The sequence below is a fragment of the Rhamphochromis sp. 'chilingali' genome (assembly GCF_963969265.1).
Source record: "Rhamphochromis sp. 'chilingali' genome assembly, chromosome: 4".
NCBI classification, from domain to species: Eukaryota; Metazoa; Chordata; class Actinopteri; order Cichliformes; family Cichlidae; genus Rhamphochromis; species Rhamphochromis sp. 'chilingali'.
This window is the reverse complement of record NC_137948.1, coordinates 14,976,307-15,000,894: the sequence shown is the minus strand read 5'-3', so window position 1 is coordinate 15,000,894 and position 24,588 is coordinate 14,976,307. Positions and strand designations below refer to the sequence as shown.

The following is a 24,588-nucleotide window of genomic DNA, read 5'->3' as shown; positions in this document are numbered from 1 at the left end:
ACTGCGTGAAATATCTACGTTTTTATTTTCTGACTATAAGCCATTGACTAAACCCTGGCAATTCCTAAATAACTATAACTTGAAACCTTAGGCAGCGTCCCACAAGGAGCTGCAACGCTTTCAGTGTTGGGGCTCTTATTTTGAAATGTCACCGGATATGTAGCGTTTGATTCCGTCAGCCTTCACAGCGGTCCGGAGCAGCCTGTCAGTCCTCCGGTCTACTTTGCTCGCATCATTCACGTTAGCTATGTGACTGTGTGGCTGCTTCTTCTGCTTCCCGGATCCCCTCTGCGTCCCGGTCTCTCCGGTCCGGCGTCTGTTCAGGATGGATCAATGCAGAGCTAAACTGGAGTCCACCAGTCTGGTGAAGCTGTACGGGGAATTTACGGGGACCAGTAACCGAAAAGGCAGGTGTGCCGTCATCCTGACCGAGAAGGACCTCGTCGTCCAGAGGCTCACGTCGGCACCTGTCGGACGGAACAAGGTGGTGCTCAGTCTGAAGGACTGTGTCGGCTGCCGGGCTTACCGGGGAAATGACAGTGCGAATAAGGCAGCGTACTTAGTCGCCTACTTTTACCCGCTCAAACGGCGGTGGATGAGTTCCAAGGTATCGCGGCAGAGAGTGGAGCAGGGCTTTCGGCTCGCCTCGCTCCAGGACCCGCAAGCTAACCTGGAGGAGGCAGAGAAGTGGGCTCGCGCTGTCCGAGAGCGCTCTGCCCGGCAACAGTTCCCTAGAAACGGTGAGTGTTGGATAGCAACGACAGCGGAAAGTTTGCAGGTAGTGATAGAAGCAGGATCCCACGCTGCAATTACATTCATCTCTGAATGAGTATACCACTGTGATACTGAGGCAAATATGAGTTTCAGTCGTCACCAAATGACTGTTAACCCACACCTTTGCTCACTGGTGAAAGAGAAAGGTTAGTGAAACGAGAAAGGTGCCGCCTTTTTTATGTATATTTTATCAAAAAGTAGGCAGTTTGCGTATAAGCAAAATGCTAACATGTTAAAAGCTAGGCTTAATCTAAAATCAGTATGCTCAGTTGTCCTCGCCTCGTTTTGCTGATATAATTTAAAAAAAAAGACTAAAACAAGACACTTTTTAATATTTTATTCTCTTTTACTTCGTTTCTTCGTTTTGTAAGTGCAAAACATCGTGTAAGTCACCTTCTATTTCTATTTCTTCTATTTCAGTTAATTACCCCCCCCCCCCCCCCCCCCCCCCCACACACACACACACACACACACACACACTCACACTATTTAACCTACTTCAAAATCTATGTAGGTGTTGACCTACATCTTCTTTTAATCCAGCATATAAAGGCTTTTAGTGGCACACAGTGCACTGTGTTTAAAGGTAAGCTCAAACATATTTGTGGTCTGTAAAATGTTAAACAGTCCAAAAAGTTAGAAGTTTGCTGTCATATAAAAAAGAAAAGCGGTGCATCCTCACAAGCTGGAAGCTTTGACCTTAAAATGTTGAACATTTTTGAAAATTAATTGATTTAAAATTAATTTTACTCAGAGTAGCTTATTATCTTGTTACAGTCATACTGTGTTATTTATGGTCATGGATTGTAGTGGGAGGAGCTTTAACTGCTTTTACCCTATGATTAAAAAAGGTGATGAATCACTAAGTCTGTTCTTTGTTGTTGTTGTTTTTTTTTTTAAGACAATTACACAAATACCAGAAGCATGATTAAATATAAGGTGGCTTTTATTTCTGTTCAGTTTCTGTTAGATTGTTAAAGCCTTAAGTGGTTATTAAAAGCAATGCAATGTACCATTGATGAGTCATCACCTTAAAACTTCACCTTTGTCTTCCTTTTTTTAAAATGCATTTCTCACTTTTCAGGTTCTATGAAATTGTAAAGTACAATTGCACTTAATGTTTACTATACAGGGCCCACTGGTTTTTCTTTCTTGGCTTATTCTTGTATCACTAAATTTTTCCCCGAAGCACCACTGTTACTTAGCTGTTAGTATCCTTATTCATTTCCTATACCAAACAGGTTTCTTGGCACTTTGTCAGATCTCTCCCGAATACCTTTAAACTGCTCCTTGGATTAATAAAACAAAAGAGCCAGTCTAAACAGAGTCGTGTTTCAGGATCTTTTAAGAAACCTGAAAAAAACCACAAGGGATTATTGCTGCTATTGAGTTAAGGTCCAGTGAAGAGGTATGTCTTGTACAGAGTCCTTACTATCAGTTCTGCTTCATCATATTTAACCTCCTGCTTACATGGATAAAACAATTGTCCTGGTGTGTTATGGAGAGTCACTTTTCAGTTCAGTATTTTCAGCCTCCTGCAAACAAACCCACTTGACATAAAAACACACCTGAGAAACATGAGACAATATTGATTGCTTCTTTTGTTAACGTAATGCTGAGACGTATGATCATTCCAGTGGGAGCTATTCTATAACCCACGATTATACTAAAGATAAGTAAAGAAATTATTTGTCCTTAAAAAACAAAAATCCAAAACACTTTTTCCATTTTCTGTCATACATATTATTTCCTTCACACAGAGCACTGTGACCCAGTTAGCATTTTCCACAAAATTTATTTTTAACAAGACAAAATATACTGCAATTCTGCTCTGCCTGTCATTGCCAGAAGAGAAGAGAGTAGATTCTTAGTAGCTCTGGAAAGTTTCATTTGCTTTGAAATGTCTTGTAATATAAGTGCACGGGTTGTAATCCGATACAGTGACTGAATGAGTGTCCCAGGTTGGGACAGCAACCCAAATAAAAGAGGCTCAATGACTTCACCTGATCTAGCTCTGCCTCTCTTATTACTGGTTTATTCAGACCAATGCTTTGTTTTTGGCCTAGTTTTTGCTTCTCACGCTGTATACTACTGACTAATTTAACACATCAAGTGTCATTGTTGCAATGATGGTTGCTCAGTTTCAAGCAAAAGTAAAGAAAAGGAGATAAATCATTTTGAAGTTCCACTGAATGCTATTTCTTTTTGGTTGTAGTACTTGTAGTTTTTTTTTTTTTTTTCATGTTTGCATGAGGTGTTTTGTGAAACAATAGGTTTGATTTATAATATAATAATGATAATAATAATGATGATGATGATAATAATAACTTAGATCTGTATTGTGCCTTTCAAGAAACCTAAGGATGTTTTACATAATAATACAAAAGAGATGGGAAAAGCTTTGTTAGATAAAGAGTTTTTTGATAAAGATTAAATTTATCTCACATGTTTGTAAGAGGCGTTGATGTGTAAACCAGATAAAGAGTTGCTGAGTTTTTTCTAATCTCTTACACTTACCTTGACTACCAAATACATAGGTTTTACATAGTCAAAAACTTTCCTATTTTTGGAATTCTTCTTCTTTTATTGTTGTTGTTGTTATTGTTATTATTATTGTTCAGTAATTGTTCAGTAGCACCATCACCTCACAGCTGGGGCCTCTCTGTGTGGAGTTAGCATGGTCTCCACTTCTCCACAGTCCAAAGACATGCATGTTAGGTTAATTATTAGGATAATTGCGTGTTTGGTTTACTGTAAATTGGCCATAGGTGTGAGCGTGAATAAATCTGTGTTAGCCCTGTGACAGACTGGCAACCTGTCTCACAGGTGGGGTAGACTCCAGCTCCATTGAAGATGGATGAAGTTAAGATAACAAACACTGAATATTGTTCTTGATTCTTATACATTTTCCAGTTGATCTTGATTGCCTCTTTCCTTGGCTGTTTTTGCGTGCAGTTGGGATTCTCGGTCTGCGTCCATGGCCAGCTTTTCTGCTGCATTATGTATGCTTACTAGGGATATACTCCCTGCTGAGGTTAGATCTGGATGCTATGCTTTGGTTGCTACTGTTGGTTGCAAACTAGTTAGCTGGAGCTGTTACAGACTTACAGTATGTATATTCCTTTCTTACTTTCTGTGTGAGTTGGAAACTGTTCATTACACTGACAAGCAGTAAAAAATAGTATGCACGAAGTATTGTTTTTACATTCACACCACTTCAAATGTGGAAAAATAGACAGGTTGATTGTGGCAAACTGTGTTTATGCTATATATGATTTGCTGGGGTAATTTTTTAGTCAGTTGGTTTATTGGTACCTTATATTATAATAAATTGTTGATATTTTAATTTTAGTTGCTAGTTACTGATTTGGGGGTCTAGAAACATTGGAGTGAGGAAGTGTTCCTCTTATATTTGATAGTTGTAGTAATAATAAAAGATTAATGACTCCTCGATGAAATCACCTGAATGCTGATTTTCAATTATTGTCACCTGTCTGGGTTTTGTAGGATAAAGAATCAAATAGAGGTACTGAGAATAAAATATCAGCTGAAAATGAGTCTATTTCAGCGCTACCTGCTGATGTGTTAGATTTCTGAACATTTTCACAGTCAGTTGTGGTAATTTCAAACCTCATTGTAGCTGCAGGGTCTTTGGTATCTTTGGAACAGGCTAATATGATTGCAGCCTGAAAGGGTGTCTCCAGTTAGTTACTCATTGTGCCCGAGGCCTCATGAACCATACTAAATCATGTTCAGGAGCTCTGCATCCAAACCATTACTCTAAATGAGGTCAATGCAATCCTTTCTGACCTCTCCATCAGTATTGATGCTTGTGTCATTGGCTTAATGTCAGGTGTGCTCAAAGAGTTATTCAGAAAACATCTATTTTCTATACACTCATTTTCCTTGTGTTTGTTTCCTTGTGAGATAGCTTATATAGGCATATTTCATGTCTGCTCAACTTGTCCAGTATTGCTTCTCTGCTCTAATGGTTGACACTGAGTCAGCTGCACTTTAGATCACACATACTAGTTTGCATGATAATGATCATTTATCCAAACATCTGTTAGAGGCATGACTGAAACCACCACTTGGTGCTTTTTTTGTGGCTTAGAGAATTGGTTAGGTCACAGGCTGATCATGATACCGCTGTAATTATGCAATGAAATAGTCTGTCGTACTTATTCTCACTGTTGTATTCCAATTAAAGTATTTTCATTGAGAGACATTGAACACAGCGTTGCTTGCTCAGAAAAAGGAAGTGAACAATACATTGCAGGTCATTACCAGCTGTTGGTTAGCTCTGTGGTGTGATGATGTGAAACCTTTGAAAAAATGACACGAGGTGACAGATGAGTCAACAACTCGCCACGATGGCGCCAAAAAAGACTGATACATTCCTTCTTTGGAAATTACAACTGACACCTCAGCTGCATTACCTGTGTTTTTTTTCTTAATGGTATTGTCCTGAGGTTACAAACATAAAATTTGAATGAAAAGACTGAATTCACTTGTTGACAGCATTATGATCATAAGGAAGGCGATGGTATCAGACAGAGAGGTTACAAGTATTGATTAAACCCGACAGAATATATTGTCATCTCGCTCGAGCATGTGGTTGCTGATGTCAAATGATAATGAACTGCAGCACTGCAGTGCAGTGTATATAGTGGAAGTGTAATCAGCAGTTATTGTAATTCCATTTAATCTGTGAACGAAAATGTTACTGGTGGCTACACAAATTTCCAAAAATGGCATAAAAACCTGAAGATTGTGTGACACAACAACACACATCTATGAGAGCTTTAAAATTAGACAAAAATGATGAAACACAAAGAAATGACAATGAAAACAGGCTATTTCTCAGAAAAAATGGGCCCGTGAAAGAGAACAGTGTGCTATTCAAAAATGCTGCTTAAGGATACAAAAACCTTAGCTCAGCAAACTGACCCAATCAAATTACAGAGATCTCAACCAGGTGGTGTAGCTGTAGCCCTGTGGTTGCTCCAGTCTACATGCCCATGTATCTTGCGTTATATAAAAACAAGTTCATTTACCATTGCCATTTATATTAGCAGAGCAAATCATAATAATGGTAAACAGGGAAATTAAAGGGACAATAGCTAAACTCAAAGAAACTCTATTCCCCTCCGTATTGTCACAGCAGATGGTTCTGTCCATTTGTTTGGCATCTTTAGTGAGATTTTGCAGACATAAGTCACTTTGTTCACACAGGTTGAGAGACCTGTACGCAATCATTTAGTAACTATCAGTCATGAGGGGAAAAATGATCATTCCCCAACTGGCTGTGTGTAATTGGTGGAGGTTAATGGCAGTCTTTGGCAAAAGGATCGCTAAAGTCATGCATGACTGCGACTTGAACCACCAGCTACCACCAGTTGCTAGGAAAAAATATATATTCCAATTGGTTGGGAAAAACTTCCTTGTGTGTTTGGTCCCAAGTATATTGCTGTGGACATAGTTTGAATGGCTGTAACAGTATAATATAGTGTAGTGTGATAAAGGGTTTTGGAACAAATCGACCATATTAGCAAAACCAAACAAGCAAACTGTTTATTCACAGGGATGACTGAATGGGGCACATTGTAAACCTGAATAGTGTGTCCTTGAGGAACAAACAAAAAAATGAAAACGTGATGATACTAGATGGATGATAATATGGGAGCAGCTTGTTTTTCGTGATGTTGGTGGCTCAGTGTCAACTGTAGAATGATGTGCTGTTTGTGTAGAAAGAGACACTTTTTGCTTAGCATCATGCAGTCACTAAGATTGTCACTAGGATTTTGCACTAATTTGTAGAACAACAACATCAGCCATTGAATTTTTCTAACATTTAGTTTAGAGTTGCAGTCCTACCACTACTACATTTATTTTAATTAATTAATATAATATATATATTTTTTTAGTATGGGTTTTGTAGTCAGTCAACATCAGTGCAGAGTTGAACTCCAGGGCAGAGCGGTGTCATTGTTTGGCCTCTTGAGACAATGTCATTGTCACTTGTAGTTCCTCATTGTCTGGATGATTTTGCTTGTGTGTGTTTTTACCATCAGACGTTTTTGAATTTCAGCATCTGCTACAGCCATGACCCCAATTTCTAGTTTTCCTTTACAGCCTTCGTTATTTGGACGATAATTTAGGTATTGTGTGTATAGAACAAACAACACTGCTGTGACTGTTATTATTTATCTCTGTAACTGAAATCATGAGTAAGGGTTTTGTTCAGGTAGTACTGTAGTGATACACTGAAGGTAATGTTTTGAGTCACTACAGGGATAATGATTTGTGCTAATGCAGTGTAACTGAATATGAGTGTGAAACAATGCAAATGGCTCTGAAGGATCTTATCTGACGTTCTCGAGGGGACTGGCATGGCTTCTTTTAGCTGCAAAATCCAGGCCTCTCTCAGCCAGTCGATGCCGTTACTAACACGTTACCTCAGGCTGAGAAAGTTGAAGCTGGGACACTGGTTTTTGTCCTGCTGCAATAGTTTATAAGTGCAAAGTAGAGTTCTATGTTATATGAACAAGTGATCAATCTTTAGAAGCGACCATTTGTTCTTATTAGCAAACTCAATGTTTTTATTCTTGGACTGTACCAGAGATTCACATCTGTAAATAATGCTTATTTGTCTTAAACTGGGTCTTGGTGCTGCACTCCCGTTCAATCACTGTATGAAATAAGCAGTATTAACTCCTCTCCATTTAAGCCAGCTTTCTTCTAATTGGCTGCCCATTACAAACAGAAGGTTTGAACAGCAGGTGGGTGGAGCTGTGTATTTGAGATGACTGCATTAAGGAAAAGAGAAGAGTAGAAACCATCTGTCAGAAACCAAACGTTTAGAGGTATTTGACTACCAGGGAGTGCTCACAGGATACTTTTCATAGTTAAAATCACGTACAGCATTGTGCTACTGTAAAATCTTGAGTCACCTCTCATTTCTTTATGATTTGGTAGGAAAATGGGACATGGGTAGTAGTTTATTAAAATGTGCAAACATACATGGAATGACTGTATAAAAGGCAGAAACAGAGTTTGAACAATGCTAAGAAGCTTGAAAGTCTATATTTAGTATGATCACCTTTATTCTTCAACATAGTCTGAACTCTCTCACCCAAGCTTTCTTGTAAATTCTTAGTCAGTTTATCGTCATTTTTGGCAAGATCTGCAACACCACTTGCTGAAATGGAGGCTCAAACTCTGACAGAGGCTGGATCCATCGTTGTTGTTGTTGTTTTTTTTGGTTTTTTTTTACAATTGGCTGTAGACATTCACTGCTGTACTTCTCCTGCATACCAAAATTTTCAAATTTGGGTTCATTACATCATAAGACCTGTATTTTAAAAATACATATTTTAAAACGCAGATCTTTTTTATAATGTAGTAAATACGTACACAGTAAACACAAAGTACAAAAAGTGTGGGTGCATATGCAAACACAATAAGTACATTTGATAATTAGACACAAAAAAGAGCAGGTGCCATTATTTTACAAATACATGTATTTGTATTTCAAGAAATTTATGTTTTCATCTGATTTTTGCCTTTGTCAACTTTGGTTTGTCTATTGCAAGTCGTTTGAGAAAGTGCACTCATTTCTTTGACTTTTTTTTTTTTTTTTTTTTGGGATGGTCATATTTGAACTAAAAGTTATGTACTGTAACCAGTCTTTCCCCTAAATTAACCACTACCTTCTCCACCCTGTTTGTGGAGGGGAAGCATACCTAGACACACAGGCTAGGCAGGCTTTTTGGTGACACTAATTTAATGCATCATTTTCAAGCATGTCACCCCTAAATATGATGTTCTCAGCATAACCCTAACACCAAGTCTTAACCCTTAAAAAGGCATATTTGCATTACTTTATAGGAATGTAGTTACACGCGTTCTATGTTTGTCTTTGGTTTCCTGTGACAAATGAGTTCAGTCATTCATTCATTTTTAGATGAGCGGTTCTCGAGAAAGCTGCAGACTGCAGTCTGCCCATCCTGCACGTCTACGTTTTGAACAGATGCAGTCACACATCGAACACACACACACACACACACACACACATCGAACACGAACACACACACACACACACACACACACACACATTCAGCAAGTTTATCGTTATAGCTGTCCTATATTTAGAACAGTAACTCTGTGTTTTCTTGTATGTTTAATGGGCATCTGTAAATTGTAGCTACAAAAAATAAGATAAGTTACGCTCACTAAATAAGCTCTGCATTATTATTGTCGTAGCCACAGTCTCCACTGTAATTCATCCCAAAGATTATCTGTTCTTTTTGGCCAGCCAAATTCTTCCACATCAATCTCACTCATCCGTGTCTTTATGGACCTGGTGTGCAGTCATGTTGGAATAATGACAAATTGTTCAAATAAAGAGGGGAGCGTGAAATTGTCCAAATTGTTTTGATATGCTTAAGCATTCAGGTGCTTGACTTTATAAACCCGTGGCCATGGAAGCGATTTGAGCACCTGATTTAGATTGATGAGTGAATAGTTTGGGCAGTATAGTGCAGTTTTACTGTTCTTCAATCGTGGCATTTGTTTAGTCAGATTGAAGAAGTTCAGAACAACAACCCGGGTGTGGTTTTTCTCACATTTAGAAGCATGTTTAATTTAGGTTCACACTCTTCTGATGAATCGGTCGTGAACTGTCAGTAGTAATTAGGGCTGAACGATTATGGAAAATAATCTAATTGCGATTTTTTTTTTTGCCCCAATATTGCGATTGCGATGCGATATGCGATTATTTTTTTAAGGTATTTGTCTTCTGTATTATTAAACAAAGACAAGCAATACATCATATAGTATGGCCAATACTATATTACATTAATTTTAAACTGTTCTTTCCTGGAAGACAGACCTCTGTTATGATGACATGAGGTGATGCATGAATTGATGACTGACATTTTTATTTAACTTCTTCAATCACAACAGTATATTTGAACATACACAATAGTTTATTTTTAGCTTACAAACATCTGAGCATAAAGTGCTGACAAGGAACCCTGGTGTAAACATTAAAATGAAAGTCAGTGCAATGTGCAGATTGCAGAAATATACATAAAAAAAAAATCAGTGGCTTTACCACACTCAGTTTTTCGACATCTGTGAACTACTAGACAGTCATTCAATTAAAAAATAATATTAAATAAATAAAACTAATAAATAAAAAATACACACATCTTACTGATCTCTGCAGTCAGTAACATTACACATAAAGTGCAAACATAATAGCAATTGTATAAACACACACACAAACACGCCTTTAAAATTTAAAGGCGTGAAATTGGACGGTCTAGCCTGCTGATTAGCGTCACCGCTGTCTCGGTGGAGTTTAATAAACTCGGCCGTCTGCTTCTTGCTATCTAAAATATAACCAGACACTGGTGTAAATTCTCGACTGTCTCATACTTCTGTTTAATAAGTTTTCTGTTTGACGTTTAGTCAGCTGTGTGAAAACCAAGGAGGAACCCACCCGGGGGATTAATAAAGTTTTATTTTATCTAATCTAATAACTTTAATCTCAGCCAAACCGATTTACTCACGAACAAACAAAACACTGAAAAAAGCCCAACAATAACATTTTTAGGTTGTCTAAGTGACTTATATATTACGTTTAACCCGAGCAGCGAAACTCCGCGGTGATCTGAAAATGATGTGCCGGGAGTTGTGCCGTTCTCGGCCGCATCAGTAACCCTCGAGCTCCCGGCTAGCTGTCGAGCTGGTGGGTAGCAGACGCCTCTGAAAACGTCGAAGCACTTTTGCAAATATGGGATATCTTGATAAACCGAGCAGATATTTGATGTTTACACAACTACTTTCTCGCCTGAAAATATGTTAAAAGTTTATTTTGTGACCCAGAAAGATTAGTATGAGTAATTTTAAAACTTAGTAGCGGCCGCCATTGCTGGAAACTGGAGTTTGGCTGGGCCGCGCTATGAATTCTGGGATATGGTAGTAATTTGGACAGCCTTCGGCGCGTCGCTGTGACGTAATCGGTCTACAAATGCGGCCTCAGGAGGATGCAGCCCATGAATTTGGACATGTCCAGAGTATAATCGCAGCCTTTGCGGTTAGAAAATTGCACTTGATCATGTCGCGATATTATCGCAAATACGATATATCGTTCAGCCCTAGTAGTAATAACGCTTCTCAATTCTTGGAAGTGAACCTACATATTTTATTCATAGCAGGTTGTCTGTGTTGTACAGGATCAAAAGAGAAGTCTACAATAAGCAGAGCTTCATGAGTTCTCACTGCAGCGTTGGAGGCATTGGTGTGTGCAGTCAGACAGCAGTGGCAGCAGCAGTTTTCTCCCAGTGGACCTTACCCAACATACGCAGCAATAGAACTTGATGTGCTGTCTGTAGCTCGAGTTCAGTGTCTCGTTCTCTCACCGGAGCTCACTGTAGGTACTGAGGCTCGCTGCAGCTTTGTGTCCGTAATGCCCCTCTCTGTCTAACTATGAAAAAATGCAAACAGTACAATACATTTCAAAGAAACCCTGTGAGACTTGGATATAGATGCAGGAGCTGAATACAAAACAAGAAGATGACTCTCTGTACATTATAGCAGTGAGTGCAGAAAGTTTTCTGTGCTTCGCCAGATTTCTATTCTCAGAAAAGGCTTCTCAAGTCATTCTTTGATACGCCGACAGCAGCAACCACAGTCCATTCAGGCTACAGCAGAGCAGCTGCTACACCTAAGAGTAAGTCAGTCTTTCCTAGTTTAAAAAAAAAATGTGGTTATGGGTTTTTTTTAAGGTGGAAAACATTTACATTTCTTCCAAACAGCAGCAGTGTACACTTTTTCTTGTATATTGCTGCATTTTAGTTTTGTTTTTTGTGCTCTTGTCTTGTGACTTTACGTAAAAAAAAATAAAAAAAAATAAATAAATTTGAACTAAAGGCCAGTTTGGATAACGTTAAGTATCTTACTTGTTGGTTGTTTTCTAACCTCCCTTCCCCAATCTCACTCTAGGGCCTAAAATACACAGACAGACAGCTATTAAATCCTCTTTCTCCTTTCACAACCTTTCCATTTATCTCTTAGCTCAGGATACAGTAAGGGCAACTGCGTAATATACATGCAGGGTGATTTCAATTCAAACCTCAGTGTCGTAAACTCTCTGCCTTACTTAATATAGATTTACAGAAGGCTAACCACTGCCACCTCCTCCTGCTCCTCAGCCTTCCACACCCTTTGTGGTTCTGGCTCAGCAGAAATTTGCTTGTGAGCTTGAGGAGCTTCCACTCTTTGATTTACAAACCGCTTGAAGAGTTATCACCTCAGTGCAGCTAAGTGCTCCTGCAGTTAGCTCCAGTCAGACGAGATGTGGTTTCTTTAAAGGCAGAGCCTATGATTCAGTTTCAAAAGGAAAGTCTTAACCTAAAATATCACTTTAAAATATTCTGTCAGGGCCTTTAATGGACACTTTGTTTTCTGAAGCATGGTAAGTTTCATTTATTTAAATTGGTAAACACAGATGGTAAAGCTGAGTATACACTGTGCTGATGAAAGATGACTAGCGTGAAAGATACTGTTTGTCGTGGCTTCGAAACTCACACAGTCTCCTGTATGAGGTCGATCTTTCTACAAAAAGAATTTTAAACAATGGCAGAAATTTGGGATGATCAACTCACAATGTGACTGCCACTATGACCTACAGCTGCTAACCAGCCAATAGGAAAGCAGCAGCAAGCATGCAATAGTGTGATCAATGTCACAAAGACACAAACAATAACAAACTCAAATGGAATGTATTGTAGTAAAATATGCAAAACCAAGTGTTTGGAATTCCAACAAAGAAGAAAATCTAGTTTAGGTTTGGTATCGGAAGCTCGTCTGCACGATATGTCATTTAACACTTATCCAAAGTTAACTTTCTAAAGAAGACAAATAGTTGAGGAACTGTTCCCACGATGGAGCCCACAGTTCAGCTGGGATTATAAACCATACCATATACATGCAACAAACTCAATGTCCTAACAGTTTATTAGCTTATTATGCTCCACAGTTTGTCTTGTAATGAATTTATAGGATCCTAATAAGTATACTTAAAGGATTTTGCACGTTGATTTGACTGCAAAAACATAATTAATGGCAACATGGAAAATATGGTGATTTTTGCACCCTTTTCATTAAGGCTCTCATTTTGTTCAGTATTGAGATCACGTTTATTTATCATGACTATTTATTGATTTTAATGACATCTCATGTAAACAGAACACTGCTCTCACGTCTTCACATCTAAATTTTGTATTTAAAAAAATGGTCATCTTTATTCACATAGCTTCTTAGGTAGGTAGATGGATAGATATTTTGGCGAAGGTATGTGTTTGTTGGAAAACACATCTCTTGGGCAAATGGGTGCGATTGGTTGGCGGATTCAGTGCATCTTTGCGATCTGGATGGATACACGGATGCACTGCTCTGGTTTGCCAGTCAGTTGAGTCTGTTCACCTGCAGGTAGCGTTTTCAGTGGGAGAAACATTTTGTCACTCGTCCTTGTGATGACTTCAGTGACCAGAATAAACTTTCTGGGATTTCCTTACCTGGATGATTGAGCATGTATTTTCAAAACCTACACAGGCTTATTTTGATGGATGTCTGAGGTGATGGTAGTTGATTAATGGTAGCAACCACTTCATTGTTTTTCTTGGGCTTCATGCATTAATTACAGTGCAGTTTGTGGTATGTTTTCAGGTGGTTCTATCTAATCTGAAGTATTTCCAAACAAGCTTGTCAAGCCCTGTTGTTCTGTTTGTATATCTGTCTTTTAATTTGTTCTTACTTATCTAGACTAGTCCAGGAACAGCTGTGATTGTCACATTCTGATTTAGAAAACGCTTGAGTTTCTATTGCTTTGCGTTTCATGTAGAAGTAGGTGCATTTTAAATTTCGCTCCATCATGCTCATTTAATTGTGGGAAGCCAAAATCATGAATGAGATTAAAATTCAATTAGTTGTAGAACCCTAGAAACATTTCTCTCAGATGTAATCACTAAAGTGGCTTCCACTATTTATTTAATTTTTGTTTCACCTCATGTTTTTGGTAGGCTACGTTAAAATAAAAAACCCATTAGAGCGACATAAGAGAATTACTGATTTTGAAATAGTTTAACTCATTGAATCTGTCACATTGCGCAGAGCTGGAAGAGCACGTATTGTGTCAAATACAGTACGAAATAGATGTTAATCCAATAATCTCTTAAATGTGGAAACTGGATTCCTTCCTAATGGGTGTTGTCAAGGCTTAGAGTGCAAATCTGCACTGAGCAACAGGCAGAAGTGTGAGCACAGCCTGTGGTGTATCTGTCTTTCCTTCTACATGTTCTTTAGGTGAATTTTATGCAATAATATTAGCTACCAAAAAAGGTCATGTAATGTTGTCTGGGATTTCATAGACTCTTCTGTGGGTTAATTTAACACAAATATATGTAAATATATGTAGTTACCTATCTCTTAGTTTTGAATTATAATGTTTTTTTTTTACTTCTTGGCTAGTTGTAATCATTGTCTGAATCATGGTCATCTTTTCCTATATGTGAAACGGACATTAAGACTTAGAGCAAAATATAACCCGATGTCTCATCTCTCTCTTTAAATCCCCAGTTTTCACTGAGTTTTGACAGTTTGACTGGTCCCATCTGCAGATTTATGCTGGCCGAGATGCGGGCTCAGCAAAGCGTAATGAAAAGCTCGGAATTTTTCATCAAAAATTGCAACATTATAATTTCCTAATCACAGACGGTTGATGCTTTGTCATACTTCACTGCTGAAGGGGAACTGAGATACCGGAACTACTGACTGATGAGTGCAAGTCATCACTGTTAGTCAGACTGAGTCGTAGAGCAGTGATCACACTTCAAACAGAAACAGTGACCATGTAAGGTCATAGAAATAATGAAGATGCAGCTTGATGAATATCCCTGTGTCCCTTCCTAAATACAAACACTGAATTTATATAACTTCAATTAAAAAGAGTATTAAAAAGACTGGAGAAGTTTTCACAAAAAAATTGGAATAAGTGCATTTGAAGTTTACCATGAGACATTCATGTCTGTGTCTGGTTTATACAAGCAGATACAGCAGGAAAAAGAAAAAGGAAGCTGTCTGTTCTCACACTATATATGCACCCAGAAAGCTACTATAAGAAACCTTCCCAGAAAATGTGTTTTTTTTTTTTTTTTTTAATGTTTTTTCTTTTCTTTTTTTACTGCTCCTGGGTTTTCCCTTTCATTTAGGTTGTTATTTCCTGTGGCGAATAGCTCAGTAGTGATTATTCCATTAAGATCTGGAACGGTTCCAATGCTGTTGGTTTGAAGAGAGGAGATGAGACGTCCGTAATCACAGATCAAGTAAACGTAGTTGAGGCGCAGAGCATAGCTTTGTTGTTGGAAGTTTCCTGTCATTTTGTATCTTGATTGTTGTTTGTGAGGTTACTTTTTAATTTACACAGTTCCCTTAATCGCCTCATCCAAGATGCTGAGTTTCTTGTTTTCACCAATTTTCACCAATTGTGTGAAGATGTTCCAGTTTGACTTCTGCTGCAATTGTTATTTTTTTTTTTTTTATGCTTTATTTTTTTATGATAAATTGATTGGCATTTGCGTCAGCAGGGCTTTCATCAGGACTATACAGATCATCAGCAAATAAACAAACACGACGCTTATCTGCTGTCATAAAACTCCAACCAGTAGACTGTTTAGAAAAAAAAAAAAATATATATATATATTTGCTACAGTCTTTTGCATCTTATATTAGATGTTTTGGCTCAGTGCCATGTTGCTGCTGCAGCAGAGTTAATGATAGAGGAGGAAACCCAGAGCGTGGACAGACAGACGAGAAGATAGTGTCCTCTGGAATGTTTGTAGAAAAGCGCTATATAAATACAGGCCATTTACCATTTACCATTTAGAAGAGGAGGGGTGCCACACAGGAAGTGGCATAGGACTGGGTTTAGCCAGCAAGAACTGCTGTGTGGGTGTTGGGATGCACACACACACACACACACACACACACACACACACACACACACACACACACACACACACACACACACACACACAGACCAAGGTCAGGGCGTTCGGTGCCAGCTGTCGTGCAGCTGATTCATGAGGGCACTTTCTTGTCTTTCCCTCAGGAGTCCAGTCGCTATGATTTTGAGATTACTGCATCTGAATGATACAAGGAAATGTGACGTTAACGCTCTGCATTTATAAAAAGACATAACCAGCCTTTCTTGAATGCCAGTTTATAGACTAATGTGATTATTGTGTACCGTTACATACAGGTTTTACCTGCCATTACCGTTACCCGAAGGACCTTCTGCTAACCCGAAAAAGAAAAAAGAAAAGTGTAAATGTTTTTTTTTGTTTTTTTTTAATTTATATGCTCTCATTTTATATGAGCTCAGAGTGATAGGCTGATACGTTTTGCTTTCATTTAGTCACAATAGTTTCCCTCCCTGTATGTGTGTCTGCATATGTAAACCCTCTTCTCAGATACATGAAGCAGAGCCCAGTGAAGTGAAGATAACCTTAATTACTTTAGGTTATGTTACTGTGAAGGTAATAAAACAACGGAGAGAGTAAGAAAAAAGTATTCCTGTTTCCTGGATCCATCCATCCCACAAAGCATCAGCTCAGGGGAAACCCTGCACTTAATTGTGCACAGTTCACTTGTTCAGGCTCGGCCTTGGCCACTGGAGCGCCTTGAGGCGACTGTTGTTGTGATTTGGCGCTATATAAATTGAATTGAATTGAGTTGGAGCTTATTGTACCAATGCTTTGGTGGAATTGCAAGCATTATCTTGCAATTCCACCAAAATGTGGTGTGGCTCATTTCTGAAGTGACACAGAAACTGCTCTCACACCGGTCAGAGTAGTCCTGGGTGTATTTTCAGCAGAAGCCTCGTCAGTTTGCACAGAGAGGACGAGGAGTCAGCAGGTCAGAGGAAGGATAGAGAGTCTGGTCGATTAACAAAATAGAGGAACCTGTGCATGTATTCCTGGAATTACTACAATCAAGGACACGGGTATTGAGTAATACTTACCAGTTCTTCTGCTTTACTGAAATAAAAGGAAAAAATTGAATTCTTGGGAAAAATGAGAAGTAATTAAAATGAAATTGCATACTTGAAGTGAAAATATACAGAAAACCACGTCATATTACTTCTTAAATCAAGTCCCCAACCTCTCCTTAGTGTCTAGAGCACTGATGACCTTATACAGGAAAATAATAGTGGGGATAGTGTGGGTTGTCCTCTATTAATGGATAAAGTTTTATTTGTCACTAAAATACTTTAATATATTTAAAATTACTCACTTTGGGGATTCTGATTCATGTTGATTTATTATACTGTGATTTAAATGTAGCTGAGCATTGTGACACTTGTATTTTTCCTTTATTTGCTGTTCCCTTCTGAGTTATTCCAGCAAACTAATAATGAGATAACAAATGAGAATAAATTAAACAAGCAAATATACTCAGGTGTGTCTATTGGCTCTAAAGCACGAGCAAAGATCGAGCTTTGCACCACATAGTCCAGATTCCAGAATTACCGGTTTAATCCACAGATGCTGCAATATTACTTAGATAGTGCTAATAAAGTGGCAGCAGTGTGTATAAAGTTATGGCAATGGTTCAGTTCAGGATTACTGAAAAAAGACTTAACGCCTGAAGAGTTCACCTCAGGTCAAACTGTTAAGGTGCCGTAACGTGTAAACCTCTTTCCGACCGGTTTCTCTGCATTCCAGCGGTATCACTGTCAATTAGGTTTTTAACCAGTTAGACACACTCATCACTAAAGCATTTCAGTTGTTCAGCTGTCAGACGTGCTAGGATGAAAATCCAATCAACTGCAAGAATCAACTGTGAGAATTCTCAGGAATATCACTGTAGGGTTTTTGGATATTGAGTTGAAACAATATAGCATGACACCCAGACTTTTTTTATTGGATCACACTATTTTTAGAAGAGTTTATTCCCCCCCCTGTACCTGTTTGTAAAATGATCCCTTAGCTGCAGCTTGTCAAATGTAGCAGATAACTTCACCAGAGCTTTTTTTTTGCCTTTTATTTTAAATATTTCCCATCTGACCTCCAACAAAAACACACTGAAAGGGAGAGGAGGAATGAGATGGAAAATTCATGAAGTAGTTTGCTTATAGGTTTTGTGTGGGGAGGCAAGAAATGTTCTTTCTATAACTTTCTAAAACATTTGAGATATCACCATGATATCATCTTTCGTTTCTCTCTCAGAGCTCGTATCGTACTTTGCATATTAAGTAATAATTTTTCAGATAAAATGGACCTTTTAGGCTAATGTGTAATTTTTATATTAAAATGAGCACTTATTTACCTTATACTGGTAAATACAAAATCCAGTCAGTCAGTTCTTTCCCTTTAAGTCAGCGTTCCTTTAACTGGGCGCCCCTTCATAAGAACTGCAGGTGGATGCTGCTGCTCTGATTAGAGTCAGAGCTCTTCAAAAGGACGTCCCCTCTCACTTCCATCACGAGGATTCGAGTTTTAAAAACTGACTGAAAGAGCACTCTGAAAAGATTGCATTCAGGATTGCTGTACCTAATTAGTCCTCCTCAGAGGAACAGAAGGCCAGCAGCAGTTCTTCTCTGTTTTTTTTAAGCCCCCACACCCAGTCTTCTTCACTGTGTTAAAAAGATCACTGTGAGATCTTTGTAACCCTCTGATAACTGTTTCAATCCCTAATTTGCATCAACCCCGCAGTTAAAAATTTAGCAAAGAGCTCAGAGCTGTGCACATTCATCTTGAGATGCAAGCTGTGTCATTGGACTACGTTAGTGTGTGCCACTGACCTTTGTTTCTGCTTGCGTCCACAAATTTTTCTGTCAGGTCTGTGCACAAAGTCTCCTTATCAGTGGGTTCTTAAGTAAATGAGCTGTATTTCATAGCAGCTGCAGGTACATTACAGGTAATATCACAAAATTAAATTCAGATTAAATAAAGTACATTTATCACATTAAAAGAATGCACAAAATTTGCAAAAGATCAGCTGATGCAGAAAAAATACCAAAAACAGTGGGTCAACACATGCATGCATCAGCCAAAAATCAGTTCACATTAATGTGCAGAACATTCAAGGCTCTAGTTCATGCTGGAAGTGTTTCTGTGTATGGCCCATGTTTCTGTCGCTGAAGGCATTCATTATCATGACCTTTTATCCCGCTGGGTCTATGCAGGCGATTCAGGCTTGCACTCCATCGGTTCCTTCCTGTTGCGGTATTAATGAAATATTTTAGCAGTAACAATCGTTTTGCACCTCCATCCTCTCCTTTACACGAGGCCAAAGCTGGTTAGGAGAGATAAGGCTACTGTTTGTGCATGCATCTCCAAATATACCAGTGTGCAGATTCCCAGGTGTCCTGGCTTCTGGCTTTTCTTATGTAGGAACATTTAGTGCTGTGTCTTTTGTGTTTAATATTTTATGACATTTCAACAAAAACTACTTCCTTTCTTGGTACAATGTGTGTACCCTTACTGAAATGTCTAAATGCTAGGGGGTGACCTTATTATTAGCCAACTCAATGCAAATTTGCATTTCAGCTTGGCACAGTGGATGTAAACACATTACCCTGATTAACCTTGCATCGTGTGTGAATAAAAAAATAAAAATAAAACAAAAACTATTCATCTCTCCATCTCTGTTTTTTCATTTTATTCACAAGCATTTTTTTTATGGCACTACAGAACACATACATCATCCTGCCAGGCCGTCCTCCCACTGGTGCTGAAGGGGCACAAAACACTAAAGAAAACAAGGCGAGAATTATGATGGTCTATCAAAGATATAGTATAACACAGAGACGTGTGCAGTATGAAAAATATCCGATATAATATATAATATATATATTTTCTTTAAATCATTTCTCAAAGAAGCAGTCAAGTTTCAGTTTCCCAGTATACAATTTGTGGTGTATCTTCAAACCCGTCGTACTTATTCTGATCATATTTGTGGATTCCTTTAGTTACATTTTCTTTCCTCTGCATTGTAGGGGTGTTGATGAGCCAAATGTCCCGCCCGTGCCAGATGATGCTGCTGGTGAACCCACAGAGTGGGAAAGGACAAGCACTCACGCTGTACAACAACCACATCCAACGAATGCTGAATGAAGCCGGCATTAAACACACTCTGGTTATCACGGGTGAGTCGCAGGCACATATTCTACGCTCATTTTGGTTTGATTTTTAATAGATGTTTATTAAAAAGAACTTCACATGTGCACTTTGAGAGCAGAGCTGCAAACAAACAAAACAAATCAGTCAAGCTTTTTATTCCCAGAGAATTCAATAACTGTAACTAATTCATTCAAGTCTGAAAAAGACTTGAAAATGTAAATTAATATTCACTCTATTTTTGTCTGATTTACCCTCATTTGAAAAACGAGACAGACACTTGATTTGTGCCTGATGGATTGATGAGTATCTGACTTTTAAGATAAATTGGTAATATTTAATGAATCCATCCAAGGAGGAAAAAGTCCTTGAGTAAGATCTCTGTTTGCTCCACAGGACTGAAAGAAATCATCTATTATACATGAATCAAATCATCTTCTGGGATATTTGAATTGCTGGCTCAGTTGACTGAGTGCTTAATAAAATAACGGAATAAAAAGACACTGAATTGGGAACGTTTATGTGGTTAGCTTAAAGATTCACAGTCAGCTGGTGGCTTTCTGCACAGAGTTTACATGTTCTTCCTCCCACAGTTAAAAAGATGTTGTGTATGAGGATTATTGGCGAGTCTAAATTGGCGAGCTTTTTGTTCTTTTTGGTCAGCCGTGGCTTGGATGCCATCTTTGCCCAGATCGTTCTTGCTGTTGAATCATGAACTCTGACCTTAACCGAGGCAAGTGAGGCCTGCAGTTTTTAGATGTTGTCCTGGGTTCTTTTGTAACCTCCTGGATAAGTCATTGATGCGGGCATGCAGTCTTAGAGTAATTTTGGAAGGCCAGCCCCCCCGGGAAGGTTCATCACTGTTCCATTTGTGGATAATGGCTCTCACCATGGTTCGCTGGAGTCCCAAAGCCTTAGAAATTGCTTTGTAGACCTTTCCAGACTGATTCCAATGACTTTGTTTCTCAGCTGTTTCTTTGCATGATGTGTTGCTCTTTGTCAGATGTGTCGCTCTTTGAAGTGATTTCTTGAATCTGGCACTAATCAGACCTGAATTTGACTACTGAAAATGAATCAGCTTTCCTAAAAACTGCGTTAATCACAGTTAATTCCTGATTTAAGAGTGGCAAATACTTTTTCACAGCACTGTACAAGGGGGTTATCAGGTGTGGGTTTTGATGTTTATGGGCTGATAATATTATTTTATATGTTTGGACCACCTTCAGATCTGGTGGGTTTTTTAAAAGGAAGTTCCATTCTCTTCCCTTGACCCTGTGCCTCTTCTCCAGTGTGTCAGAACCGTTATTCTTTAGCTTAATTTTCAGTAAGTGGATAAAGTTACAGGGAGACACAGCTGGTGATTAGGCAGGTAGTGAGCAGCAATGATGTTGGTGTGGCCAGAAAAGTTACAGTGACACGCTAAATGTTCATCCTCAGCACCTTAAAGAAACTGCAGTGAATTGGAGGACTAATTCATGGAGCAAAACATAGTCAGTGTATTAAAAAAATGATAAGCAGATTTGTCTTGGCATCTCTTTTTAGCTGAGACGCTGAATTTATGCTTAGGCCTTAGACGTGGGTTTGATCATTTTAAAAGAGAAGTGGATGCTTAAAGTTTGTGGTGAAATCACATTGCGAGGGAACATTGCGAGTGGTCATAATAGGATTTCCAGGGAGGAATCTAAAAATAGCAGATGCACTGATATCGGTCCGGAGGAGGGTGAGTCAATGATCTTAAACAGGCCAGGTTTGTAATTTTTATGGATGTATTGCTGTAATATTTTAATCACACCTCATATTGTAGCAGTGCATACTTACAAGTCAACCTCCCACTAGCAGGATGAGTCAATGATGACACCAACCAACACACACAGCTCAGCAAAGGCCACACCTCCATTCATGGATCTGCTTTTCTTTCCCTCTCTCTGTCTCTCTATCTACTGCTGCCCAAATCCTCTTGTTTTCATGCTGCTGCCACCATTATGTTGACCAACTGCCTCTGAACCGTAAGCATGCTGTGCTGTTATGTAATAACTTTGTGTGCACACACTCAAATACACATATGGATAAAAACAGGTCCATCATAAACACACACACATTCACACAAAATCCCCTTTAGCTGTAATGTGCTTTGATATAATCTCACGGGCCCCAATTCTGACATGTTCACCGTTGACTCTGTAATCTACTCTGGATAGTAATGATCTTATAGTGCGTTGTTAGAAACTCATCTAAAACTGTATCATGGCAGACAGATAATTCATCAAATCAGTGGAGTTTTTTTTTTCTTTGAGTGTCTGTGTTTGTTCGTGAATCAGTGTCGTGTAGGTTAACAGGCAAAAAAAAGTGGTTTTCATCACAGTCGGCGGTGCACCAAGAAAGAAAGGAGGGCAGAGGGAGAACAAATCACAGTCAGGAAGAAAGAAGAAGAAATCCTCTTACGGTGCCGTGCAGAGAATGTCGAAAAGACAAAAGACTTTTTATGATTTCAGAGATGTACTTTTAGACAAGTTAATCCCGGAGAACGAATAAGAATAGATTAATCCTCAAATCTACATCTATGTAACAGCATGGCCACTGACAGGAGAACTTGATTACAACAGCGATGGACAATCTGATCAACTTCTGAAATAAATGTTTCTCTCTAATCTCTCTCAAATAGCCTAGAATTATGTCTCAGTACTAAATATCTCCACCAGGCATGTTCAGAGACCAGAGGTCAGGTGGTTAAAGACAAAACGTCATTAAACAGGGCAAAATAGTGTGTGAGCACGATCCCCAAATAGCACTGTGGGTAGTTTTACAGGTGATTTACAAACGTGATGCTTTCCTAACCAAGGTGTAGTCAGTCCAGTTTAAAGTGCAAAAAGTAGCACAAGCCTTTTTTCTGCTTTAAAGATCTGCATTCCTGTTGTAGTATCTGTACACTGGCATTCACAGTTTTTTGTGTACTTTGTGAACCTTTTATGATTTTTCTGCAGGTGAACGTAAAATCAGTGTTTTCAAACTCTGAACATACTTAATTTTGCACACTCAAGGTGGAACATCACAGTGAACGAGCAGTGACCGAAACTCATGTTTGAGTTACTTTAACTTTAAGTTCAAAGTAAGGGGGCACGATATGACCTCAATATTAGATCGTAATATCCCTTAAAGCCATCCTTTACGACCATGTAACCACGTCAGTAATACGGACTTACTGCTTGCCTTTCCTCTCATATGGAATGCAACTACTGACGCTCAGTTGAGTCATTTATTTACATTTGGTCCACACCTTACCTGTGCCTGACGTGTGATTCTTGCTCATTCCTGGGTGTGTCTCTTTGTTTGTCTGACATTTTTACATTATTCATATATTTATGCCTCTTTGCGATATGATATGGCACAGTCCTAGTTCAAAGATCACTGGAATACAACAACTGCTAATCTGCTGTTTTTTTGTTTTGTTTTTTTAAAAAAGAAAGAAAGAAAAACAGAAAAAGAGTGTTAACTAAGGTGCAGCGTCCGAGTCGAAAGATGAAACCAAAACAAAAGTGCCAAAAACTGCAGCTCCTCTTGTGGCAACTTGAGGCTGGTTTCAAAAGAGTCGATCACCACAGATTCCCATGTTAAAATATCCCACTCTGCTGCATTAAAAAGCATGATGACAGCCTGGTGCGAAATACTGTACTGGCCTCTGGACTCTGCTAAGCCTCATCCACTAGTTCCAGTCATTACATTAGAGCTCCTCCACTACCTGTGACTATTTTGTATTATTATGTTTTCCTGTCATTTGAGAAGGAATTAAAAAGTGGTCAATTTAAGTTGTTTATACCCATGTGTTAGCTCATTGCCTGTGAAAAATATGCTTTATAATGTGTTTTTTGGCACCCTTACTTTGTAACAGCATGTTTGTCTGCTCCTGTGTGTTCGTGGCATCTGTATGAAGCATACGGCTGGAAGCGTTTGTGGATGCTCTTGTAAGCGGATATTAACAAAAGTGGACAGAGTCATTATTGAATCTTGCTGTGTGGCAGCTGCGGGCACTGCCAGGGGTGGAGGATGGATGAAGGATGACTGCACTGCTGTGGGGGTCCAGTGTAGAGGAGAGAGTGTGTTGTTCTGTCTGTGGTTGTGTTCTTGTTAGTGCACATGTGAAGAAGGCCTGCTGATTCCTCACAGGCACTCTGAGATGACTGTCAGACAGTATTAATTAAACAATGTCATGCTTTTCTGCTCCGGCTCATAAACTCAATACAGACTACAAATATTTACCAGAAGAGATGGCTATTCCCTGAAACTGCTCTGTTGCTGTCTTTCTTGTTCAGTCTTTTGTTCTTTCATTTATGACAGCACTCGTCATGCTCTTTTGAAATCTGCTGTACATCTCGGAGCTCTTATTCTCTGTTGTGACCCACGTGAGGATGTTAAAACATTTATTGCATGAACACTAGAAGAAAGGGCAACGAGAGAGCAGGAATTTTCCTAGATCTCACAAAATGTTGAAAGGAAACTGTTTAAAAATCTATCGCAGCCTCCTGTTAAGCAGGAATCCAGGAAATCACACTGGAGCTGTGCAATAAAGCTGCACAAAGCGAGTGACATTTTGACAGCTGCTGTAGACAAGTAAAAGGCTCAAAATAGT

At 38.8% G+C, this 24,588-nt stretch overlaps 1 protein-coding gene across 1 annotated transcript in view; it reads left to right on the top strand.

Annotated features, from left to right (window-relative positions):
- Positions 1-205: 205 nt before the first annotated feature.
- Positions 206-24,588, top strand: part of LOC308395585 (sphingosine kinase 1-like) — a 41,910-nt gene continuing 17,527 nt past the window's right edge. The window contains exons 1-2 of the mRNA XM_080880502.1: positions 206-740; positions 19,844-19,993. Coding sequence (XP_080736628.1) covers positions 326-740; positions 19,844-19,993 — 565 coding nt within the window. The 5' untranslated portion in view covers positions 206-325. The remainder of the gene's footprint in view (positions 741-19,843; positions 19,994-24,588) is intronic.